Source organism: Mauremys reevesii, linkage group 10 (genome assembly GCF_016161935.1).
Source record: "Mauremys reevesii isolate NIE-2019 linkage group 10, ASM1616193v1, whole genome shotgun sequence".
Taxonomy (NCBI): Eukaryota; Metazoa; Chordata; order Testudines; family Geoemydidae; genus Mauremys; species Mauremys reevesii.
The window spans coordinates 58,925,693-58,944,713 of record NC_052632.1 but is presented as its reverse complement, the minus strand read 5'-3'; the positions used below and the strand labels follow the sequence as shown (position 1 = coordinate 58,944,713).

General features: G+C 38.0%; 1 protein-coding gene across 48 annotated transcripts in view; it reads right to left on the bottom strand.

Annotated features, from left to right (window-relative positions):
• RBFOX1 (RNA binding fox-1 homolog 1) overlaps window positions 1–19,021 on the bottom strand; it is a 2,636,561-nt gene that overhangs the window by 92,703 nt on the left and 2,524,837 nt on the right. For 47 of the 48 annotated variants that reach the window (XM_039490574.1, XM_039490577.1, XM_039490576.1 and 44 more), the window contains one exon: window positions 7,878–7,958. The exons of the other annotated variant lie outside the window; for it this stretch is intronic. In XM_039490574.1, coding sequence (XP_039346508.1) covers window positions 7,878–7,958 — 81 coding nt within the window. The remainder of the gene's footprint in view (window positions 1–7,877; window positions 7,959–19,021) is intronic. 48 annotated transcript variants of the gene reach the window in all.

The window sequence follows — 19,021 nt, the reverse complement described above, 5'->3', positions numbered from 1 at the left end:
GATTTTTGTAACATTTCATTTAGCAAGGGAGAATGAATCTCAATCCTATAGTGTTTAACTTGGCAGGTCTGCAGAAGTTATGTGCAAAGGTTCTTTTTGTTGTTTGAATGAGCAATACAAGGCAAACAAAAACACAGTTGAAAATACAGTGCTGTACTACCGTATCTATTAAATTAGATTAAGTGACTTGCTATAATCTATTACTTTATCAGAACACGAAACAGTTTTAATTTAGCTTTTAGGCAGTAAAAGTAGACACATAATTACGTAATGCTCCACTTTAAATCCTTTTTGATCTACACACCAGTCCACAACTACTTACTGAATAGTCTCTTCCCAACTGAAAACCATGTTAGATAGAGTGGGACAAATTCAGTCATGGTGTCATTCCAATGAAGTCAGTTTGGGCTGAATTTGGCCAATTATGTCTTAAACAGAAACAGTACAAATACACAGATCATCATCTTCAATAGCACAAAAGCCAAACAATCTTGAAGTCTCAGAGGAATGCCACCATCATCACAATGTACACTATTATGTAATTACATGTGAATGGCAAAGAAAACATGAAAACTGAGTTAAGGCCAAATTTCTGCGTGGAATGCCTCCATACATTCCATACATACATACTCCATAGATTCCATACATACATGAAATACATTTAAAATTACCTTCTTAAAAATTTCTTCTGACTTCCCCAACCCTGTGAAATCTTCTTGGTATTTCCTGAGTCGTGGAAGATATGCCAGAAGTAGACATTATAAATACCAGTGGTCCTACTGCAACCCACGGTAACAGAGATGCCACAGAATGCATCATTCTGGGGTATCTTCAGAGATGCAGGAAATATCAAGAAGATTTCACAAAATCAATATTATTTTAAAGTTAGTTAAATTTTATTTCTGTGCTGAGTGAACGACACGGCCTGGTGATTTGGGATATATCTGGGTTTCATTTAATGTTCAGTTTTACTTTACAGTTAAAGGGGCTAATCTCTCATTCATGCACATGGGATTTATGCATGTAGCTCCCCTTAATACTAATGGGAATTCCCCACATTTGTTCCATGTGCATCAACAGCGATCCTGCGGTTTCCAGTTTTAATGATCCTCCACTTACTATTCACAATAAAGCCTCTGTGAAGAAAAAATAGATAGATAGATAGATAGATATACATATTGTAATAAAAATGTTTCTATAAAACATAAAAAAGACATGGTACATCACTTTAATAGAGTAATGCAAAACCAAAACAAAATCACCAGTACTGAAGCTTTTTATAACCTGATTTATTTTTTAGACTTTAATTTAGGATTTTCTCCCTCTACTGAAATCTGATGAATAACTTAGAATAATGCACCAAGACAGATTTTAAAGTAGTGGAAGGCATTTTCAAGATCCACTTAAGAAAACTAAGCATTAAAAATATCTCCTGTCAACAATATCATAGGACCAAAGGTTTCCGGGGAATTTCTTGAAACAACCGCCTTCCCACCTTTCAAAAACATCTCATCTTTGCCTTGTTGTTTTCTGGTTTCTCGTAAGCTAAAATCCCAGGGCAACATAGTTTATTGTTTTAATATCTGTCTGACACAAAACAAAAGTATCCTCTGGTGACTGCTTATCTGTCATATGTATTTCTGTGAAAGAAGGATCAAGACAAATAAGATGTTTTGGGGCATATCATGGGATTGTAGGTTTAGCATTGATTGAATTTTGCTTTTTTTAAAAAAAGCTAACAAGGTACAAATTTGAAAAAAACACCATCTATATTTATATTAAGGACAGGGACTTAAAGAGTTTTGGGCACTAAGGTTTTAATATTAAATGTTAAACACTGTTTATTTTATTCTGAACAAAGAATGAACAATGAAGTAGTCCACAAATGGGGAAAATAAACTGAGGAAAAAAAGAATTTTCATAATTAAAATAGCTAAAATAGAAGAATCCCATTTTAGTGACACAATGGGCTGTAAACTTTCTTTCTATTAATTGAACTCAATGTAATGACATTTTCTATATTGGAATGAATAACTAGTGATCTGGAAATTCATTTAGACCATTAGTTTAATTACAGAAACTGATGGAAGTTTTATCAGACAATTACGTAAAGAACAAGAACAATGTGGGTCTGATTTATAAGCATTTGTACCACCTAAATCATTTTTGCTGAATTCCACTACACTACTCCACACAAAACTGCAATCAATGTATCAATTAAAAAATATGCTGCCAACTTCAAATGCCCTTGAGTATGATGAAATAGAATAAATGAATAGATTATTTTTGCATTCTGATAACATTTTGCTTCTTTTAAGTCTGTCACTTCGTTAAAGATTTTTTTAATCAAAAATGAAAATTGGCACGTGCGTTTTGGAGCCCTTAAGCTTGTTTATAGATGATGAAAAAATTCCAATATTCATTATATGTTATATAACAGGGATAGTGTCCCCAGTTCTGCTCTCATTGAAGTCAATGGCAAAACTATTTTATGGGAGTGCAAAACAAGTGGAAGGGAGCTCCTGGTATTCCTAGATACACACTCTAGATAAGAGCATATAGTATTTACCATTCATATGATAAATATAGAGGATGTCTGGTATTCAGTGGCTACAGATCCAGGTATGTGGTATATACCATCTCTTCAGTCCTAACTCTCCTCTGGTGCATGTACAGAGCTCCTGCTGAAAATACAAGAACTGCACATGCACATCAAAGGGCACAATTTGGCCAGATATTCCTATGTATGCACATGAAACTAACACAAAGCTTAATGCTTTATAGCTTTTGGGTTGGATTTTCAAAAGCACTCAGCTTTGGTCCAACTTTGCTTCCTTTGAAGTCAATGATTTATCTCCAATTGTCTTCCATGGGAGTAGAGTTTGGCCAACTCTGAGCTCTTTCAAAAATCCCACCTCCTGTTATCGGATGGGATCTTTGCTACAGCAACCCAGCTAACAGGCCAATTTTAGCAAATGCAGGGGTTATGTCAGTTGGCTGCTCCCTAGAGTACAAATGTTTCCTGTTGGTAGCTGCTGCTCCTTTCTGTAGACTGACTGTTTTCCCACCCTCTCCCCTGTGTTTTGGCTTCAATGTGCAACTTATTCTATTGCATTCACTACACAGTGAAACCTGTACTAAAGACTGAGCACTTGCAATATGCAGTTCCTTTTCTTAAACAAACATTTTAACACTTCCGTATCTTGTGTACTGACTACCTCATTTCTATGATCTATGCAAAGAACACACACAAAAAAATATCTGGAAAGTCATCAATAATACCAGAGATTTCTTTCATTCACTTGTGGAAGGGTCATAGATATGGTGGAAAGTTCACCAACTCCAGTGAAGGGGATGCTGGACTTGCTCCAGAAACAATGGGGCTTAGTATCTTCATTCCCTGTGATAGATAGGTAGTTGCACAGGATGATATACCAGCCATATCTGCATGCAGTTAAAGGTAGCTTCTGGAATTTGTAACTATGGATTGGGATTGTTGTTGTCCCTTTTATTTGGCGACAGCTGTTGAGCTCTTAATGCTGATGTTGTAGATCATGATGATTATGCTTTAACTCAATGAAACTACATGCATTTTAACAAAGTAAATATGGTGGCAATTTCTTTTTTTAACTTATTACTTTGACATTTTAAATATAAAAGTATATAGGATAAAATTGGAGCCTTCACTTTTAGAGTGTGTGTCTGTGCATGTGCATATATAAGTGTACTTGGCTAGATCTTATCCTGCTTTAGGACAATTTTGAACTTTTTAGAATCATCCTCCACTAACTTGGGGGTTACACAAGGGCAAAAAATATCCAATATATTTTTTCACATTTTAAACATAATATAAATCTGTTTTAGCAATAGGGCTAATGGAGCAGCTTCCTCATTAGAAATAGTGGGGAAGAGAGACATGAATACAAAGTGAATTCATTTATAATTCAAATGAATATTTGTATTTTTTTTACAGTACTTGCCCAGTTCTAATAGTAGAGTCTATGAGGAACAAATAACACAGCTGTCAATTATAGGCTACCTTAGGCACTTTTTTCTACAGTGTTATCAAAAGATCAGATACTCTCCTAGGGCCCAAACTTGAGGCAGTTCCGCTTGTTGAGCAGCTCTAGTATTTGGCGATTAAAGAGGGACTCCAGCTTCTGCATCTCATTTTCCATTATGTAGAAGCTTTTTAAGGAGATGAAAGTCTCTTCTGGAAACACTAATTTTCTGAAGTGGGGAGGAGTGAGAGGAAGAGGGACTCAAATGTATTAGTCACAAAGGGCCAAATTCTCTGCCGCACCAAGTTCCTGTCAGTGCTGCCGCGAGGCTGTGCACCACAGAGAAGCTCAGTATGGTTCCCTGATTCTCTGCTTGGTCTCAGTCTAGGCTGCAGCAATCTTTTGACTGCTCTAATCACGGCAAGGAATCCTCCATGGCTGCACTCAGGCTACTTCTCCTCTTGCCCCTTACTCACGTCCTGTGCTGGGTTGGTATTGGAGGGTAGTGTAGAAGCCAACTATGACAACTGTACTCCTGACAGGGATTCTCCTATGCTGGGGGAATCCCCAGCAGAGGAGATAGGGCCAGATTCCATTTTGTTTGCATACATGATCAAATTAGGATATGGATGTATGTTATTTCTATTACAAATTATTCACTTCATGATTATATGCTCTAAAAAAGATCTAGCTTTAGGCCCATCCTGTACTCAAACCTATAGGAGTAAAGGAGCTATAAGGCACCCCCCTTTTATTCCTTTCTGCAGTTGTGCTATACATCACTTCCTGTGTGCAGGAGAAGTGGGTTCTGCAGACTGATTTGAAGTACGTTGCACAAGTGGGCAGGAATGGTTGGGGGAGGCAGAGCCTGAATTCTTTCCCCCTTTACACCCATCAGTGTAGTTACACCATTGGAAGGGTACGCACGCTTCCTGGGAGCATTGGGCACACTAGGAGGCAGAATGTGACTCAAAAGTCTCACTCTTCCCTGTGGGACTGCTCCAGAGACAGCCTAAGAAGCACTGCCTCTTGCTACAAGCTAGCTCACAAAGTGACCAAACGGAGAATAAATGTAACCAAATTCAGAGAAAGGCATTTCACCACCATTTTTCTTTTCAGTCTTTTGTGATAGCTAAATGCAAAGGTAAATAAGTAGGTTTACATTTTAAAAGGCAAATTTAAAGACAACAACATTTCTAGAGATGGAACCTGAGATTTTCCAAAGTGCCCAAAGGATATGGATTCCCAACTTCCACTAAAATTAACCATGTCTAATTCTCCCTGGCATCTTTGAATATCTCAGATGATTGTCCCCCTTCAGTGTTTAATACAAACAAATTTTTTTTTTTAAATTTATATAAATTTATATAACAAATTTTCAACTTCCACTATTTTAAGGGGGATAAAATCATTGTAATTTATCCTGAAATATTACCCATTTATAAGAATAGTAACAAATAGCAGCACAGGGTGATCAAATCACAAGTCTTAAAGATTATTGAAAGATGAGGATTGTAATGCTGCTTTCTACATGGAATGACAGTAATATAATTGTTAGCCTCTTTAAGGTTAACACTGATGTGTCTATTCTCTTTTCAGGAAAGTATTTTACAGATTTGGACCAGATTAGAAGGAGTTGCTGACCAAAATAAATACACATTAAAGTAATGTACTGGAGATAAAAAAAATTACATCTTACATATTTTATTTTTTTAATATAGGACCCAATACAAATGAAGGTGTGTTATTTCTCCTTATTAGAAAAGCTTACCAGAAATAAGCAACAAATTTCAAGTACTGCAACAACAATAGTAATTAAAATAATATAATTTTAACAGCACTGCAATTATAATCCTGTAAGGAAAACTATGTTCTGTCAATACTACTAACAGGGAAGCAAATATGGTGACATGCAGGCATGGAGATTCAGAAAAATAATAGTGATTTGTACAGAAATGATTAGTTGCAATCTCTGTTCTGAAGGTTTATGTTGAAGACTGGCCAGTGGGAGGAAAGTGGGAAAGGCCTGGTATCTTGTTTTCAATTCAGTTAGATAAGCAAGGGGGAGTTTGTTAGTATACCATCTTTCCAAGACACATCTCTCCTGAATGAGTTTATTTGCAGATATTTATTTTTGAGAGCTAAAAACGGAGCTTAGTTTGGCCAAGCAATAACGAATTTAGGATTTAGTAACACTGCAAATATCTGAAAGATATAAATACCAAGCACAGAGAGCATTTATTTAGGGTGGAATATGTTGGAGTCTTGGGGGTAAAATTAAGAAAGGGAATATCAAGAGTGAATTGCAGGAAAACGTCTAACAGTGAGATGAATTAGGCAGTGGATAGTTCCCTGATGAATGTGGCCCAATTGCTCGGGACATTTAAAACAAAATGGGATAAAACACTAGCAATCTACTGAAGGGAATAATCTTCTAATACCAGGGAAACAGAGTAGTTGACATCGTTGGTCTTTCACATCTCTAACATAACACAAGGCATAACATTGTTGGAAAAAATTCTGCTTGGGAAAAATAACATTAGATATTTTCCAGTATAAATGTAGTGTGGTTAGATGATTTTTGGACTATTTGTCCCTATTTTGCAATACTTCATATACATTAAATTACTTTATCATTCATTGGTAAGGACTTGCTTAGGGGGTACTGTACACATTTCTGTAGTAGTAGTAGCAGCAGCAGCAATAGTGATAGTGTTGTTCACTGCCAGTGACAAAACAGCAGCACAATTGTGATGATGCAGCAACCTACCACCTTTTTCCGAGAGAAAACTTTGATATTCTGCCAATCAGCATTGGAAATAAATATATAATTTAAAGAAGCAATGCTAAATATTTCATTTGATTTATTATAGTAAAGATGCCTCATTGCAGCATTGGTGTCCAGAATAGTCACTCCTCCACTTGCATTTTTGCAGTGAACACCATCTGACAAAAATGACCCCAAACAGTTAAGGTTAAGCATCTTCTATAGGGAGACCTCACTAGTGAGGAATATACAGAAGATGCTACTGCTCACCATGTTGTGGCAAGTCAGATAAAGAGGAATCTGGTCTACCAGAACAAGCAGGAGTTTCTGTTGACTTTGTAATCATACATTTGATATTTTAAGGTTCATTTCACTAGATGGTGGTGGTGGTTTTATTTTCCTTGAACATTTTGGTAGTAGCACCAATGTAAATAATCAATATTACTACTACTGCTCTCATTAGGTCCTTTTTTCACCCAGTTCATATTCAGAACTGATATCATCATCTTCATCATCACGAGACACAGTATTGTCAGAATTATTTCCACTTCTGTATAGGATTTTAGAGGATTTCTAGACATTTCCATTACAGATGCATGTGCAGAAAAATGGAGGACAGAACAATGCATAACTATTTTTATTGGGACAGTTGTTTGTATATTCAGTATCCATTTGCACACAGCCTCTTTTATTGTCGGTGGCTTACATACTTTTCACCCCACCCCAGACAATTGAAAGGTAGACTCCGTTTCTAAGGCCAATCCTGACACAAACAAGTGGTGGAAGGGTATAAGATTCTTGATTTCTTGCTTATTTCAGATTAAAAAAAGAAAATATTTTACTTTGTCAAAAATATTAGTGTGTCCAACAGTAATGGACTCCAAATATTAGTGTCACTACAGAGGTTTTGACCAGTACAGTAGAATAATATAATATTTTCTATTTACAATAGTGATGATGTAAATAATGAATCAGTTGCTGAATTACCTGTAGAATTACTTAAACATGTTATAAATATCACATTTACCTTAACAACAACTACTAGGGGCTTAATTCACATTTATCGGCTTTTGCCACAAAACAAAAATAGAGCCGTAACACGGGCTTACTTGTGGATGTGTATACTAGTGAACTGGGGGCACTGTACACGGGAGATCCCTCCTGGTTTGCCTGGCACAGCAGCACCCTGCCTACGAGAGAGAGAGAGAGAGAGAGTGGTATCTGGTTTTGGAACACTCAAACTAAACCTGTATTTTTATCCCAAAACAAAAATAAAGCTGTAACACTGTGGAAGTACAGTGAAGCAGGGGCACCTTTTGCCCTTTGACTTCAAAACAGAAAGAGCTCCAATGAACACTTAAAATCTTATATTAGAAAATAAAAACACAGATTTCCCCTCCCCCAAAATATAAATATCCATTTTTTATATTGGGAGGCTGGTGCAGGCTGTGTGCATTCCATGCATGATGGTCCCTCAAGCAGTTATGCTGCTGTGCTTTATTGCAGCTGCTCTCTCTCAGTCTCTTTCCCCTGTATTTCTAAAGCAGAGGCTGCCTAATTAGCCCTTCTTTTAACTTAGGCAATGCAACCACCCACACCACCTTTCCTGAAAAGAGAGGCTGCTTGAACAAACACAGCAGATAAATCAAGCTGAAAATCTCATAAGTACTGATTATGGAACAGATTTGATTTCGGTCATACCAGTGTAAATTCAAAGTAGTTCCATTGACTCCAAAGATTCACTCGGATTGACACTGGTATGACTGAGAACAGAATATAACTACTACTTATTAAGTTTCCTGCACTTTTGGTATTGCCTGGGTCAGAAACATATGAGAATAACTTCTTGCAGTGGTATATCAAGTATATCAGCTGGATCCAAGAAGTGCAGAGGTACACAAAGGGCAGAAATTCTAAAAGGTTAATGGAAAAAAGTTAACCAAATACTGTTTTGGGCAAATATTCAGCTAGGTTCTTATTTTATTCTTTGATTTGGGGAAAACTGAGTCAGTGCTCTGCCTAGTTCTACATTCCTACCTCTAGATCTGCCTGGGCAATCTTATATGAGGGACAGAATATTGATTAGACATGAAGAAAACTATCCTTTCACCTCCTGAAAGGACCAATCCATGTCAGGAATAAGGCCCAGTATAGGGGTAGTACAAGGACATATGGCCTGTGCTACATCAATTTTGTAGATATTGTAGATACTTCAGGCTTTTAGTACTGTGAATTCTGTGCCTTCATAATAACTGAATTCACTTTAAAAACTAAAATACATTGGGCCAATTTCTGCATTGATTTATAACCCATGCAACCCCACTGAGTTCAACAAGACCAATTTTGGACAAGAGTGTGAGTGACAAGTTGGGGAACCTGTCTTTAAACTTAGCAATTCTGGTTAATGTCATGAAATTGTTTTGATGGAGTAATTTTATCATGGAATGCCTTTATATGAACTGGAATCCACTGGCTGACAGGGTCTTCCAGACCAGGATCAATGAAGAGTCACTTACCTTAATGATCATGCTCTGACTGAACAATGGGTATACTAAGGAATTCACCTGAGTAAGGAAACAGTTTGACCAAATTTCTCTGCAGAGAGCTGGTGAAGCACAGAGTGGAAAATCACCACCAGCAGAACAAAGAAACCAGATATTGGCAGAGCAAGACTGGAAGTTTGGGCAGAAGACACGGGTATGCTTTCATGGTTTAACTGAGGAACCAGCAAAAATCAGAGAAAGCTAGCTGACCTAGAAAGGCTCCATGATTCGGAAGAAATGGCTCCTGGGCATACCAGAGGACTCTGCCTAAGCACACAGAACTCTCCAGAGGAAACAGAGACAAGGAAAATGGATACAGGTGGGTTTATTATTTTGTCTAGTGCAGTGTCTCTCTTGTGCTGCTAAGTAAAGAGTAAAATGTGTTAAGAATCCTGTGCAAAGCCTGAGTGTCTGTTTGCTTTCACTATTATGCACCCCTCAAGTGTTAAACTGTAAATCCAGAGCACGCACATGGCTGGAGTTCTGGAAGAATGTGCTTAAGCCATGGAGCAGGGGAGGGTGTCGGCTATGGAGGGGTCTGAGGGGTCAGCACTAGTCCCAGGAGCTAGGCAGTTTGACCCCAGGGTCTCAGCTCGCACATAGGGCCCCATGAAGTAGTCCCTAATCACAACTGCCTGGGGAATGTCCAGATCGAGGAGGAACTCTTGTGTGTGTCAGACAGTGTCCTGTGTAGACAGACTTTTCAAAGGCTAAATCTAATTATTATGGACTAATTGCCACTAAAAGAAAATGCTAGATAGGTTTCCTATGTAGAATTTGGATACCTGAACAATTAAGAGGTATTCCAAACCTAAAGTCATGACCAGACCAAATCCTTTTTTAAAACTGTTTTTTTTTAACTATTAACCACCTCTAATTATTGGTTCCAACTATGATAGGAAGCAGAAATACTTGGAATACTGTGAGAAAAAAAACCAATCCTTGTGGTATAGTCAACTTAGCAAAAACCAGGAAGTACTGGAAATCTCATGAAAGAACCTATTATCATTGTAAGTTTCCCAGCTCATGGGACTCAGTTAAGTAACACAACTTTTGTATATTTGTCTGAATTGCCCATTCTTGCCTTTTGTGATTCACCAATCACAAGTCTTAAAGGGATGGGATAAAGTCTAATTTGGTCCAAAACTTAGATTTTGTAAAAACAAGCTTATAAAAACAAAGACCAACTAAAATATAAAATCTAAAATTAATTAAAAACAAACAAACAAGTGTAAACAGTTTTTAAACAAATAAATATTCCCACTGAGGGCCACAATTAAGCAAGGTATCCCTATTTAGGGTAGCACTTAAGTCAATTGGATTTACACATGTACTTAAGTGCTCTCTTGAATATGGATGTGTCAAATTGGTGTTTGCAACTTGGCTATTGAAATATTGTGCTACTGCAAGAACCTGAAAACAAAATTGTCTAGAAACGATAACGAAAAATGAAATTGATTCATCTTTTAATCTTCTCCAAAGTGAGCAAAAGGCAAAAAATAAATGACCAACATACACACAGGAAATTGTATTACATATTAAAATTATTTCAGCCTTAATAACCTTAGCTAGTATTAGAAATACAAAACAGAAGATTTACTTTTTTAAATTAAAATATTTATAATCATGAAATCATCCCTTTCATTTTCTTCTACAAAATTTTGATATTTGGATCCCATCCTATATAATCTATTAGCTCTCCCATCTATAATGTCTAAATTACCTTGATTCTGTTTTTATCAGAGAATATCAAAGGTTTTCCAGTCAACACCTTACCTCTTCTAAGTTGTCCATGATTAAATATTTTTTTATCGCTGTTAGCAGCACTCATATAGATGAAGACTCTCTTGTTTTCACTTTGTACAACTATATAGATTTAGTTACATTGCTACATTTCTCTTAAAAAAAAAAAGGTGCCTGCTTCATTTATGTTACTAAATTGCACTTATCTAATTTTATTTTTAAAGTTTAGCATTTCAGCTAACATATAAATTTAAGCTAAGTATCCAAGTTATTATTACTAGATTTCCTTTGACAGATATTACAGTTTTATTAGGATTAACTCAAATGAGGGCTCAAGATTTTTGAAGTGTCTCCTTTTGGCATTAAAACTACTTAAATTGCAGAAAACATATATATGAGAATATTTAATTATTTTACAGTAAATTCCTTGGGGAAAACTTCAGTGTACTGGAGGCAATTTACAAAATCCCAATGGAATAAAATCCCACATTTCCTCCAGAAATCCTAGTAGAACCTAATAAAGGCACCTTGATTTTCTATTTCTTTTTATAAGAAAGCAGATTCTAAAAATAGTTCTCAACCTATCTTTTCTGTGTAAAACTGTTCTTTGAAAAATACTGTGCAAGTATTGGACATAAAACAAATATAGTACATTCATGCAAAGGTTTATTTTAATGCTGCACTTTCTTCCACTTTCAGTGAATTTGCTGTCAGTTTTTCATATAGAGCAACCAGAAGTCTGCATTTTTTGTGTGTCTTTCATCTGGGCAACTACCACATTTGCACATAGAAAGCAAATGACTATTGGACTACGGGAGCACACTACATCATAAGGAGATACCCTCTGTTGAGTCCAACCACTGAGGTCCATAGGCAGAGGGCCCTTCCACTCCACTACCTACCTAAGGATCAAGCTGGTCACAAGGGCGTGCATATCGCAGCTCCCTCAGTATAAGCTTTGGGAGCTATTGGGACTGCTCAGGAGAACTGTAGGAGCCAAGAAACTCACTACGAGACCTGCAGTATACTATGGGATACCTGAATTTTGCCTGCAGGGTTGTTGCCCTGGGGCAGGCATTCTGTGCCTGGCTTGCAGTGGCAACAGCAGGAATAGCCAGGCCACATCATTACATACCAGTTACTAGAGAGATGAAGGAAGACTTAAGGTGTGAGAACAGTTTTTTAGTCAATTTAATGAGGTGTTGTTATGGAGGGAGGAATGATTATTAGGAGTGGGTTTGAAAATCCATTTGGATGTTTCAAGAGGCTTTGAGCTGTTTTACCAAGGCAGGTGATGAAATGGTCTGCTATCTGGACACAAAATGGGGTAGTACGTGACATGACTTTCCTGGAATTTTTTCCCATTTTAGTTGCAGTGCTTATTTAGGAACCTGAGTTGGAAAGGTGTGCTTCTGGTGCAACAACAAGGCAGTGGTACTTGTTATCAATCGCCAAACTTCCAGATCACACAGGGTCACGAAGGTAGTGAGGGCATTTGTACTACAAAGTTTAAGCCTTAACATCTGTTTTTCTTCAAAGCACTTGCCCGGGGTGGATAATGGCATAGCAGAAGCCTTGTCTCATTTTCAGTTTGACAGATTTCGGGGGCTTGCACCACAAGCTAGTGATGAACCTAAGCGGATGCTGCTAGTGCTACAGAGCCTGGGTGTAGGATGTTGTCAGTGGCACAGAGATCTTTGGCTCCGGGCACATGGCTGAGCTATGAAGGAAGTTTTAATGAGTTCTTCCAATTTCAGGATATGTAATGCTGGTCACCAATATGTCCCATCTCAAAAGGGCAGGTGCTTCGGTTCATGGTCATTGGCAACCCAGCTGCTGGTGTCCTCCACGATCCTGGCATAGTGCAAGGTGCAACCAAGTACTTTTGCGGGGATGGGGTTCACCTGTCAGACTTGCAGGCTGACATGTTCTTGGCCACTATAAAAAAGGCCACTGGGAGATGTCTAGGAACTCAACTGGGTGGGAGAGGTAACCAAGCTAATTGCTGGCACCTCCTTGTGGCAGATATCCAGTGCAGGTACTCCATAGGAAAGGCATCCAGTGACCAGATACAGAGCCTGGTAAAGGACTTTAAAAGGAGATGCTGGTTAAAGGAATAGAACAGAGAAGGAGGGGGTTTGGAAGTCCTATGATTGTTTGGCAGGGAACCAACCCCCCCTTCCTTATAGCCCAACATTAACTCTCCTACAAGGGGGCGTGGATGGTAACATCCAAGCCATGGGTTGGCTGGGGGAGATGGATGGAAAATGAAGGGGAGCTGGTGGAAATCCCGGGTAGTTATCTGAATGAACATGCAGTTGCCTGTACTGTACACTTTTATCTGCCAGATAGTTCCAGACATCTAATAATAAAGTTGCAGCCTGATTAAATCCATATAGAGTGTCTCATGTTCTTTTTTCAGTATAGCTGGACAACCTCCATTGAGTCCAACCACTTAGGTCCATTGGTAGGCAAACAGACCCAGGAATGGGACTCAATTAGGCTAAGAATTTTTAGGGGATATTTTATATGCTCTGAGACTCCCATCAGAGGGTTCACCAGAAGGTCCATAAGACAGATCAGTGGCCACAAGAAAACTTAGCTAACCAGGCTGCCAGTGTCATGGTAGGGCAGGGAGTAGTGTGGTCTGATCAGTAATAGTTTAGCTAGTCTATTCCAACAGATGTCACTGATGCATATATTTTGCCTAGCCACATCCCAACCTAATTCTGCACTACTTCTTGGACTCCAAGAGGATCATGTGGTATGATGAGAACATTATTTCCAATGCCAAAAACCATGCCAAGTTCATACCTGTCCTCCTGCATATTTTCACATGCAACCTATGATTAAGAAAGCATTTCCATTATAAAACCTCTGTTCAGGTTGTTGTTTTTTTTTTCTAAAAAAAATCCTACTCTTTGGGTTAAAATTTCTTGAGTTTCTGCACAGTACTAAGGGGTTTGTTTCGTTATTTTATAGTTGGAAAAATCAATTCTTGCTGTTTTTGAGATATGAATATTTTTCTAAATAGTGTTTTGAACAAGCAAAGCATTTTTCAGGGGATTGTTTTTAAATCGCTCAAATAACTCAAAAATGGCTTTTTATTAAAAATTCAAACGTATCATGAACTTAACCCACAGAAGCCTGGTCAACATTAGGGAAACTTTCCACCAAACTGTATCTGGTTTTATAACAGTTCAGCTAAAACAATGTTATACCCAGTTGGAGTTCTGGTGTAGACCAGACTCCAGGCAGTGTAAACCATTTTTACTGAACCAGTTTCAACAGCATTTTCAACTCTACATTTGCAAATGGTTTTAAGATAAATGTAGCTGAACCTTTTTTAAAAACTGGTTAGAATTTGAGGAAATGTTCCCAGTGTAGCTCAGGCCAGAAATTCCTTTAACTGATTGGAAGATTTTTTTTTTTGTAATACAAATAATGATGCCATGTTATCACTGTAGAAAACAACCCACAGACAGTAATGAATGTATTCAACTTTAAGATGACCTTGAAGACGTATGCAGGTAGTCAAAAAGGAGAAAGCAACATATTATGTTTGGCCCACAAACTAAATTAAAACTGTCTTGCTTTCTATCTAACTTATCTCATTTGTTACTTCCTTAAATATCAGCACACATTTTGTAACTGTTATCTTGCCCCCTTGGCCTCCCCTTTGAAAACTAATGGTTTTCAGTTATGAGTATTTCTAATAGATTCTACATACAAGGCCATTTAAAATAAAACATTTTTACCTCACATGAATAGCTAAGTATTCCCTTGTACTTCTCAATACTTGCTGTAGGAAAAAAAAAATCTGGAATACAGCAGTTGATAGTGATGTTATCTATCTGCAGATTCTTATCAAATTACCTGAGTGACTTTGTAAAACTGACAGACCCCAGTCAGCGGGTGGGATCGAACCTGGGAACCTCTGGAGCTAAATGCATAAGCCTCTACTGCAGGGGTAGGCAACCTATGGCACGCATGCCGAAATCGGCACATGAGCTGATTTTCAGTGGCACTCACACTGTCTGGGTCCTGGCCACCAGTCCGGGGGGCTCTGCATTTTAATTTAATTTTAAATTAAGCTTCTTAAACATTTTTAAAACCTTATTTACTTTACATAAAACAGTCTTTAGTTATATATTATAGATTTATAGAAAGAGACCTTCTAAAAATGTTAACATGTATTACTGGCACGCAAAACCTTAAATTAGAATGAATAAATGGAGACTTGGCATACCACTTCTGAAAGGTTGCCAACCCCTGCTCTACTGCAGGAGCTAAAAGCCATTCGGCCCCTAGCTAAGGCTGTAGAGCAGACTCATTAATCTTGCTCTCTAAGTGATCTCAGTGCCACTAGATAAGACAGAGCACCACACCCAGGAGGTGTTTGGGTTACAACTGCACCCAAAAGTTGAATTCCCTATGGGGCACAGCTACCCCCTATCATCACAAGGGGATGAAATTCACATATACCAGTAGCAAGAGAGGCAAATCAAAACCTTATTATTCTTTCATTCTATTGAGTTACCTAGATAGAGTGCATTATTGCTGTAGCTGCTAGATACCTGTTTACAAAGTTAAGTACATAATTTCTATTAAACTATGCAGGCAAACCATCAGAAAGCGAACAAAAGCTGAACAGAATATCTGTGTCCTAAAACATTTCTATCGCAATCTTTTTATTTTAATCAGTAGTGCCAATCTGAAAGTTCTAAAGTTTACATGAATTCCATGATCACCATTTCCCTCTGTTTCAATATGTCAAATTTCCTCCTGCTGTTTGTCCTTTCTCAATACAGTCTACTCATCATTTTTATCTCTGTGTACATGAGAGGAATTATTATTCTTACACTCCCAGTTTTTCCCCTTTATTCTGGTAGTCATACCTGATGTAGGACACTAGAAAGTCAGGTTTGCTCCAGGATATACCAGTAAAATGCTGTGAAAAATCAAAGAGCCATAAAACAACCATGGGCAGATCTTCAGTTGGTATAAATTTTCATAGTTCCATTATCTCAGTGGAACTATGACAAAATATATCAGCTGAGGTTCTGCCCCTCAACTCTATAAAGGATGAATCAGCTTCCCCGCTCACCAGTTTTTAAAGTCCTAATCCTGTAAGACATTGGGCACCACAGTGATAGCCCTCAAATATCTCCACGAGTTCGGTTTAATTGTTGTTTTTTTTCCACATCATCCGCCCAGCATTTCTGCTTCTCTTGAGAGAAGCATCAGTCTATCATTAAGGATTAAGTAGCCTGGAGCTGAGCAACAAACAGTGTGAGCCCCAATGTACTGAAGAGGACAAAAAAACTATTGGAAAAAGCCTGGGCATATGTCACTGGAGACAGTACAGGGAGCATGGAAAATGACTGAAGAAAGTCATAAAGGCTCAGCTGCTGTCCTGGAAGCAGTCTGGGGAGTACTGGAAACAGCACATCAGTAATTCTTTACTAACTCTAATCTATTATGGTTTCCTTTTAAAACAACCTTCAAATTAAACTTAAAAATACAGAACATTTAATCACTGAACTGTTATTATAGAAGGGCACTGCCACCTCCTGAGCACTCCCTTGTAGCTGAACATGGCATTGCTATGGCCTGCCTCAGTTTCTCCCCTTTTATGAGGTAACTATGAGGTGACTTAAACAGCCTGGTAAAAGAGAAGCCAAAGATTCTACTTTGCAGCAGTATATCTCTCTCTTTAATAAAGCTTTCTAAAAGGAGCACTTGTACGTGGGTTTAAAGGCTCTTACTTCAGAGCCCCAATAAAACTTAGAAGTCCTACAACAAAAAAGGCTTTAGGTTTCAGCAGCAGCTCCTTCTGCTATAAGGCCCCAGGCTTCTCTACTGCATCAAGAGCTCTTTAGTCTTTCCCTTGTTTATTCAGGGTGTCTCCCAGGCATCCCTACATGGAAAGCTTTTGTAGTCTCTTTCCTGCCTGTAGAGCTTTTACCTAGTTCAGGCTCCCTAGGAGCTCCCTTCCTCTTGAGCATCCTTTCTCCACAGGAACTTTTTTTAAGTGAGCTCTCCTAAACTTATGATTAGGCCCAGGTGTGCCTTACTTAACTGCCTTCTAGCTAGTTAGGCTGTTAACTGTTCACAGATGGACCTGGGTTGGCTCATTCCCTTCAGCGGAGCCTGTCAGTGTAAGCTGGGCCTTTGACTCCCTTAAAGGGCCAGCCCTGTGACAGTTATGCAGTAAAAAAAAATTCAAACACAAGATAATTATACCTTTTTTTTTTTACTTGATGGATATACAACATTTTTTTAAAAAAATACACTTCCCTTTATTTAGGCCTACATGCTGACTTATGTACGGAAAAATAAATACCTTAAACAAATGATGTGGGTAGATCTCTATCCACAGGGCATCAGAACTACTAAAATTTGCTGTTTGATTTTTGTCTGTGACCTGGATTTAGGAAGTATCTGTAGTTCTGCACTTGAGAAACACAAAGTTCCACCAATAGCTAGCCCCATATCTGGTGCTAGATCCTCATTAGCGGTTTTTCTCCATTCAATGACTCATTCTGTCTTGAAAAAGGACTAGCTCCCTACTGATTTTCTTTTTTGAAGGTACATTATACTGCTGCTCTTTCTGGTGGTGAACAGCATTTTGTTTGTTCCTAACTGACACACCCCCAATGGATAATGTGAAATTATTATTCAGCATAGATTGTTTCAAACATGCCACACTCCACAAATGTGGGCCAGAAACATCTAATAGAAAGGCTACTGTTGTGCAACAACATTATATGATAGTTTGTACAATCCTTACTGACTTGGGTGAACAATTACCAGTACTTAGACAAGAAATCCCATTTGTAGGACTTACATTAAGTGCTCACTAAAACAAGTAAGGGTTGCAAAAATCTAGCCCTTGGTTATTAATATATGTATAATGTGGCATGCCCTGGGCTTTAATAGGTTTGAAAATATATTGCCTGTGCAACAACAGAGTACCTTTTGCATGTTTTCTACATCAGATAATTAGGATCCTTCTCCAAACAGAATTAAATTTATTTTTTAGATTTATAACTCATGCCCCATCATGTCTCAGGTGAAGACATTACATTAAAAAAAGTTTTTTTAGTTCTTTTCTAAAGAGAAAAAAGTGACATCACCCCAAAATTACCCATCTCCACTGCACCATCTGCAAGCAAACACTTGAGTCCAGAGACTATCCTTGCCTTAAGGACAGAAAAACTTCAGACAGCCTTCTCTTGGTGAGAAAATTACAGAGTTGAGGACTCCACTGAGAACCTTATCCCAATCAGTTAAACACAGGAGCTTTTTGTCCAAGAATTACAGTGGAATGAGGGCAGAAAAGGGGCCCATAGGTAGCCAAAGGCCAAGCCAGGTACTGTGGTGTTTTATAAATCAAAGTCAAGGCCTAATATTGCTGCTGGAAGCTAATATGAAGCCAGTTCAGTTGATTATGAAACAGCCAATTTTATATATTCCTTGTGGCTTTTAAGTAGCCAAGTTCTGCACCAACTGTAGTTTCTAACTGATCCCTAGGTATATCCCCATGTAGAGTAATTTTGTAATAATCCAATATAAAATAATTACTTGTGACCGCTAAGGTGCTTCCTGAGGTCTATCAACGCTACTATGCTATTGAGACCATGACCTTTCCCCCATCTCTTCTCTGCCAGTGATGTTGGTCTCCATCATGCTATAGTTCATTATTGCCTCAATCACCTTTGTGCTTTCTCTCCTGCTGCTCTTTATGCTATACATGGGAGAAGTTCCTTGTAAAAATTAGTGAAACCACTACATTATCCTCCTTAAAACTCACCTCCATTGTAATATCTACAAAACACTTGACAATGGATAGGCAACAAGTGAGCTGACACTGATACTTGTTATACAAAACATCTCTTGTACCACGTCCATCACTCTTTCTCTGTTTCTCTCTTTTTAGTCACATACTAAAACTGCACAATTTT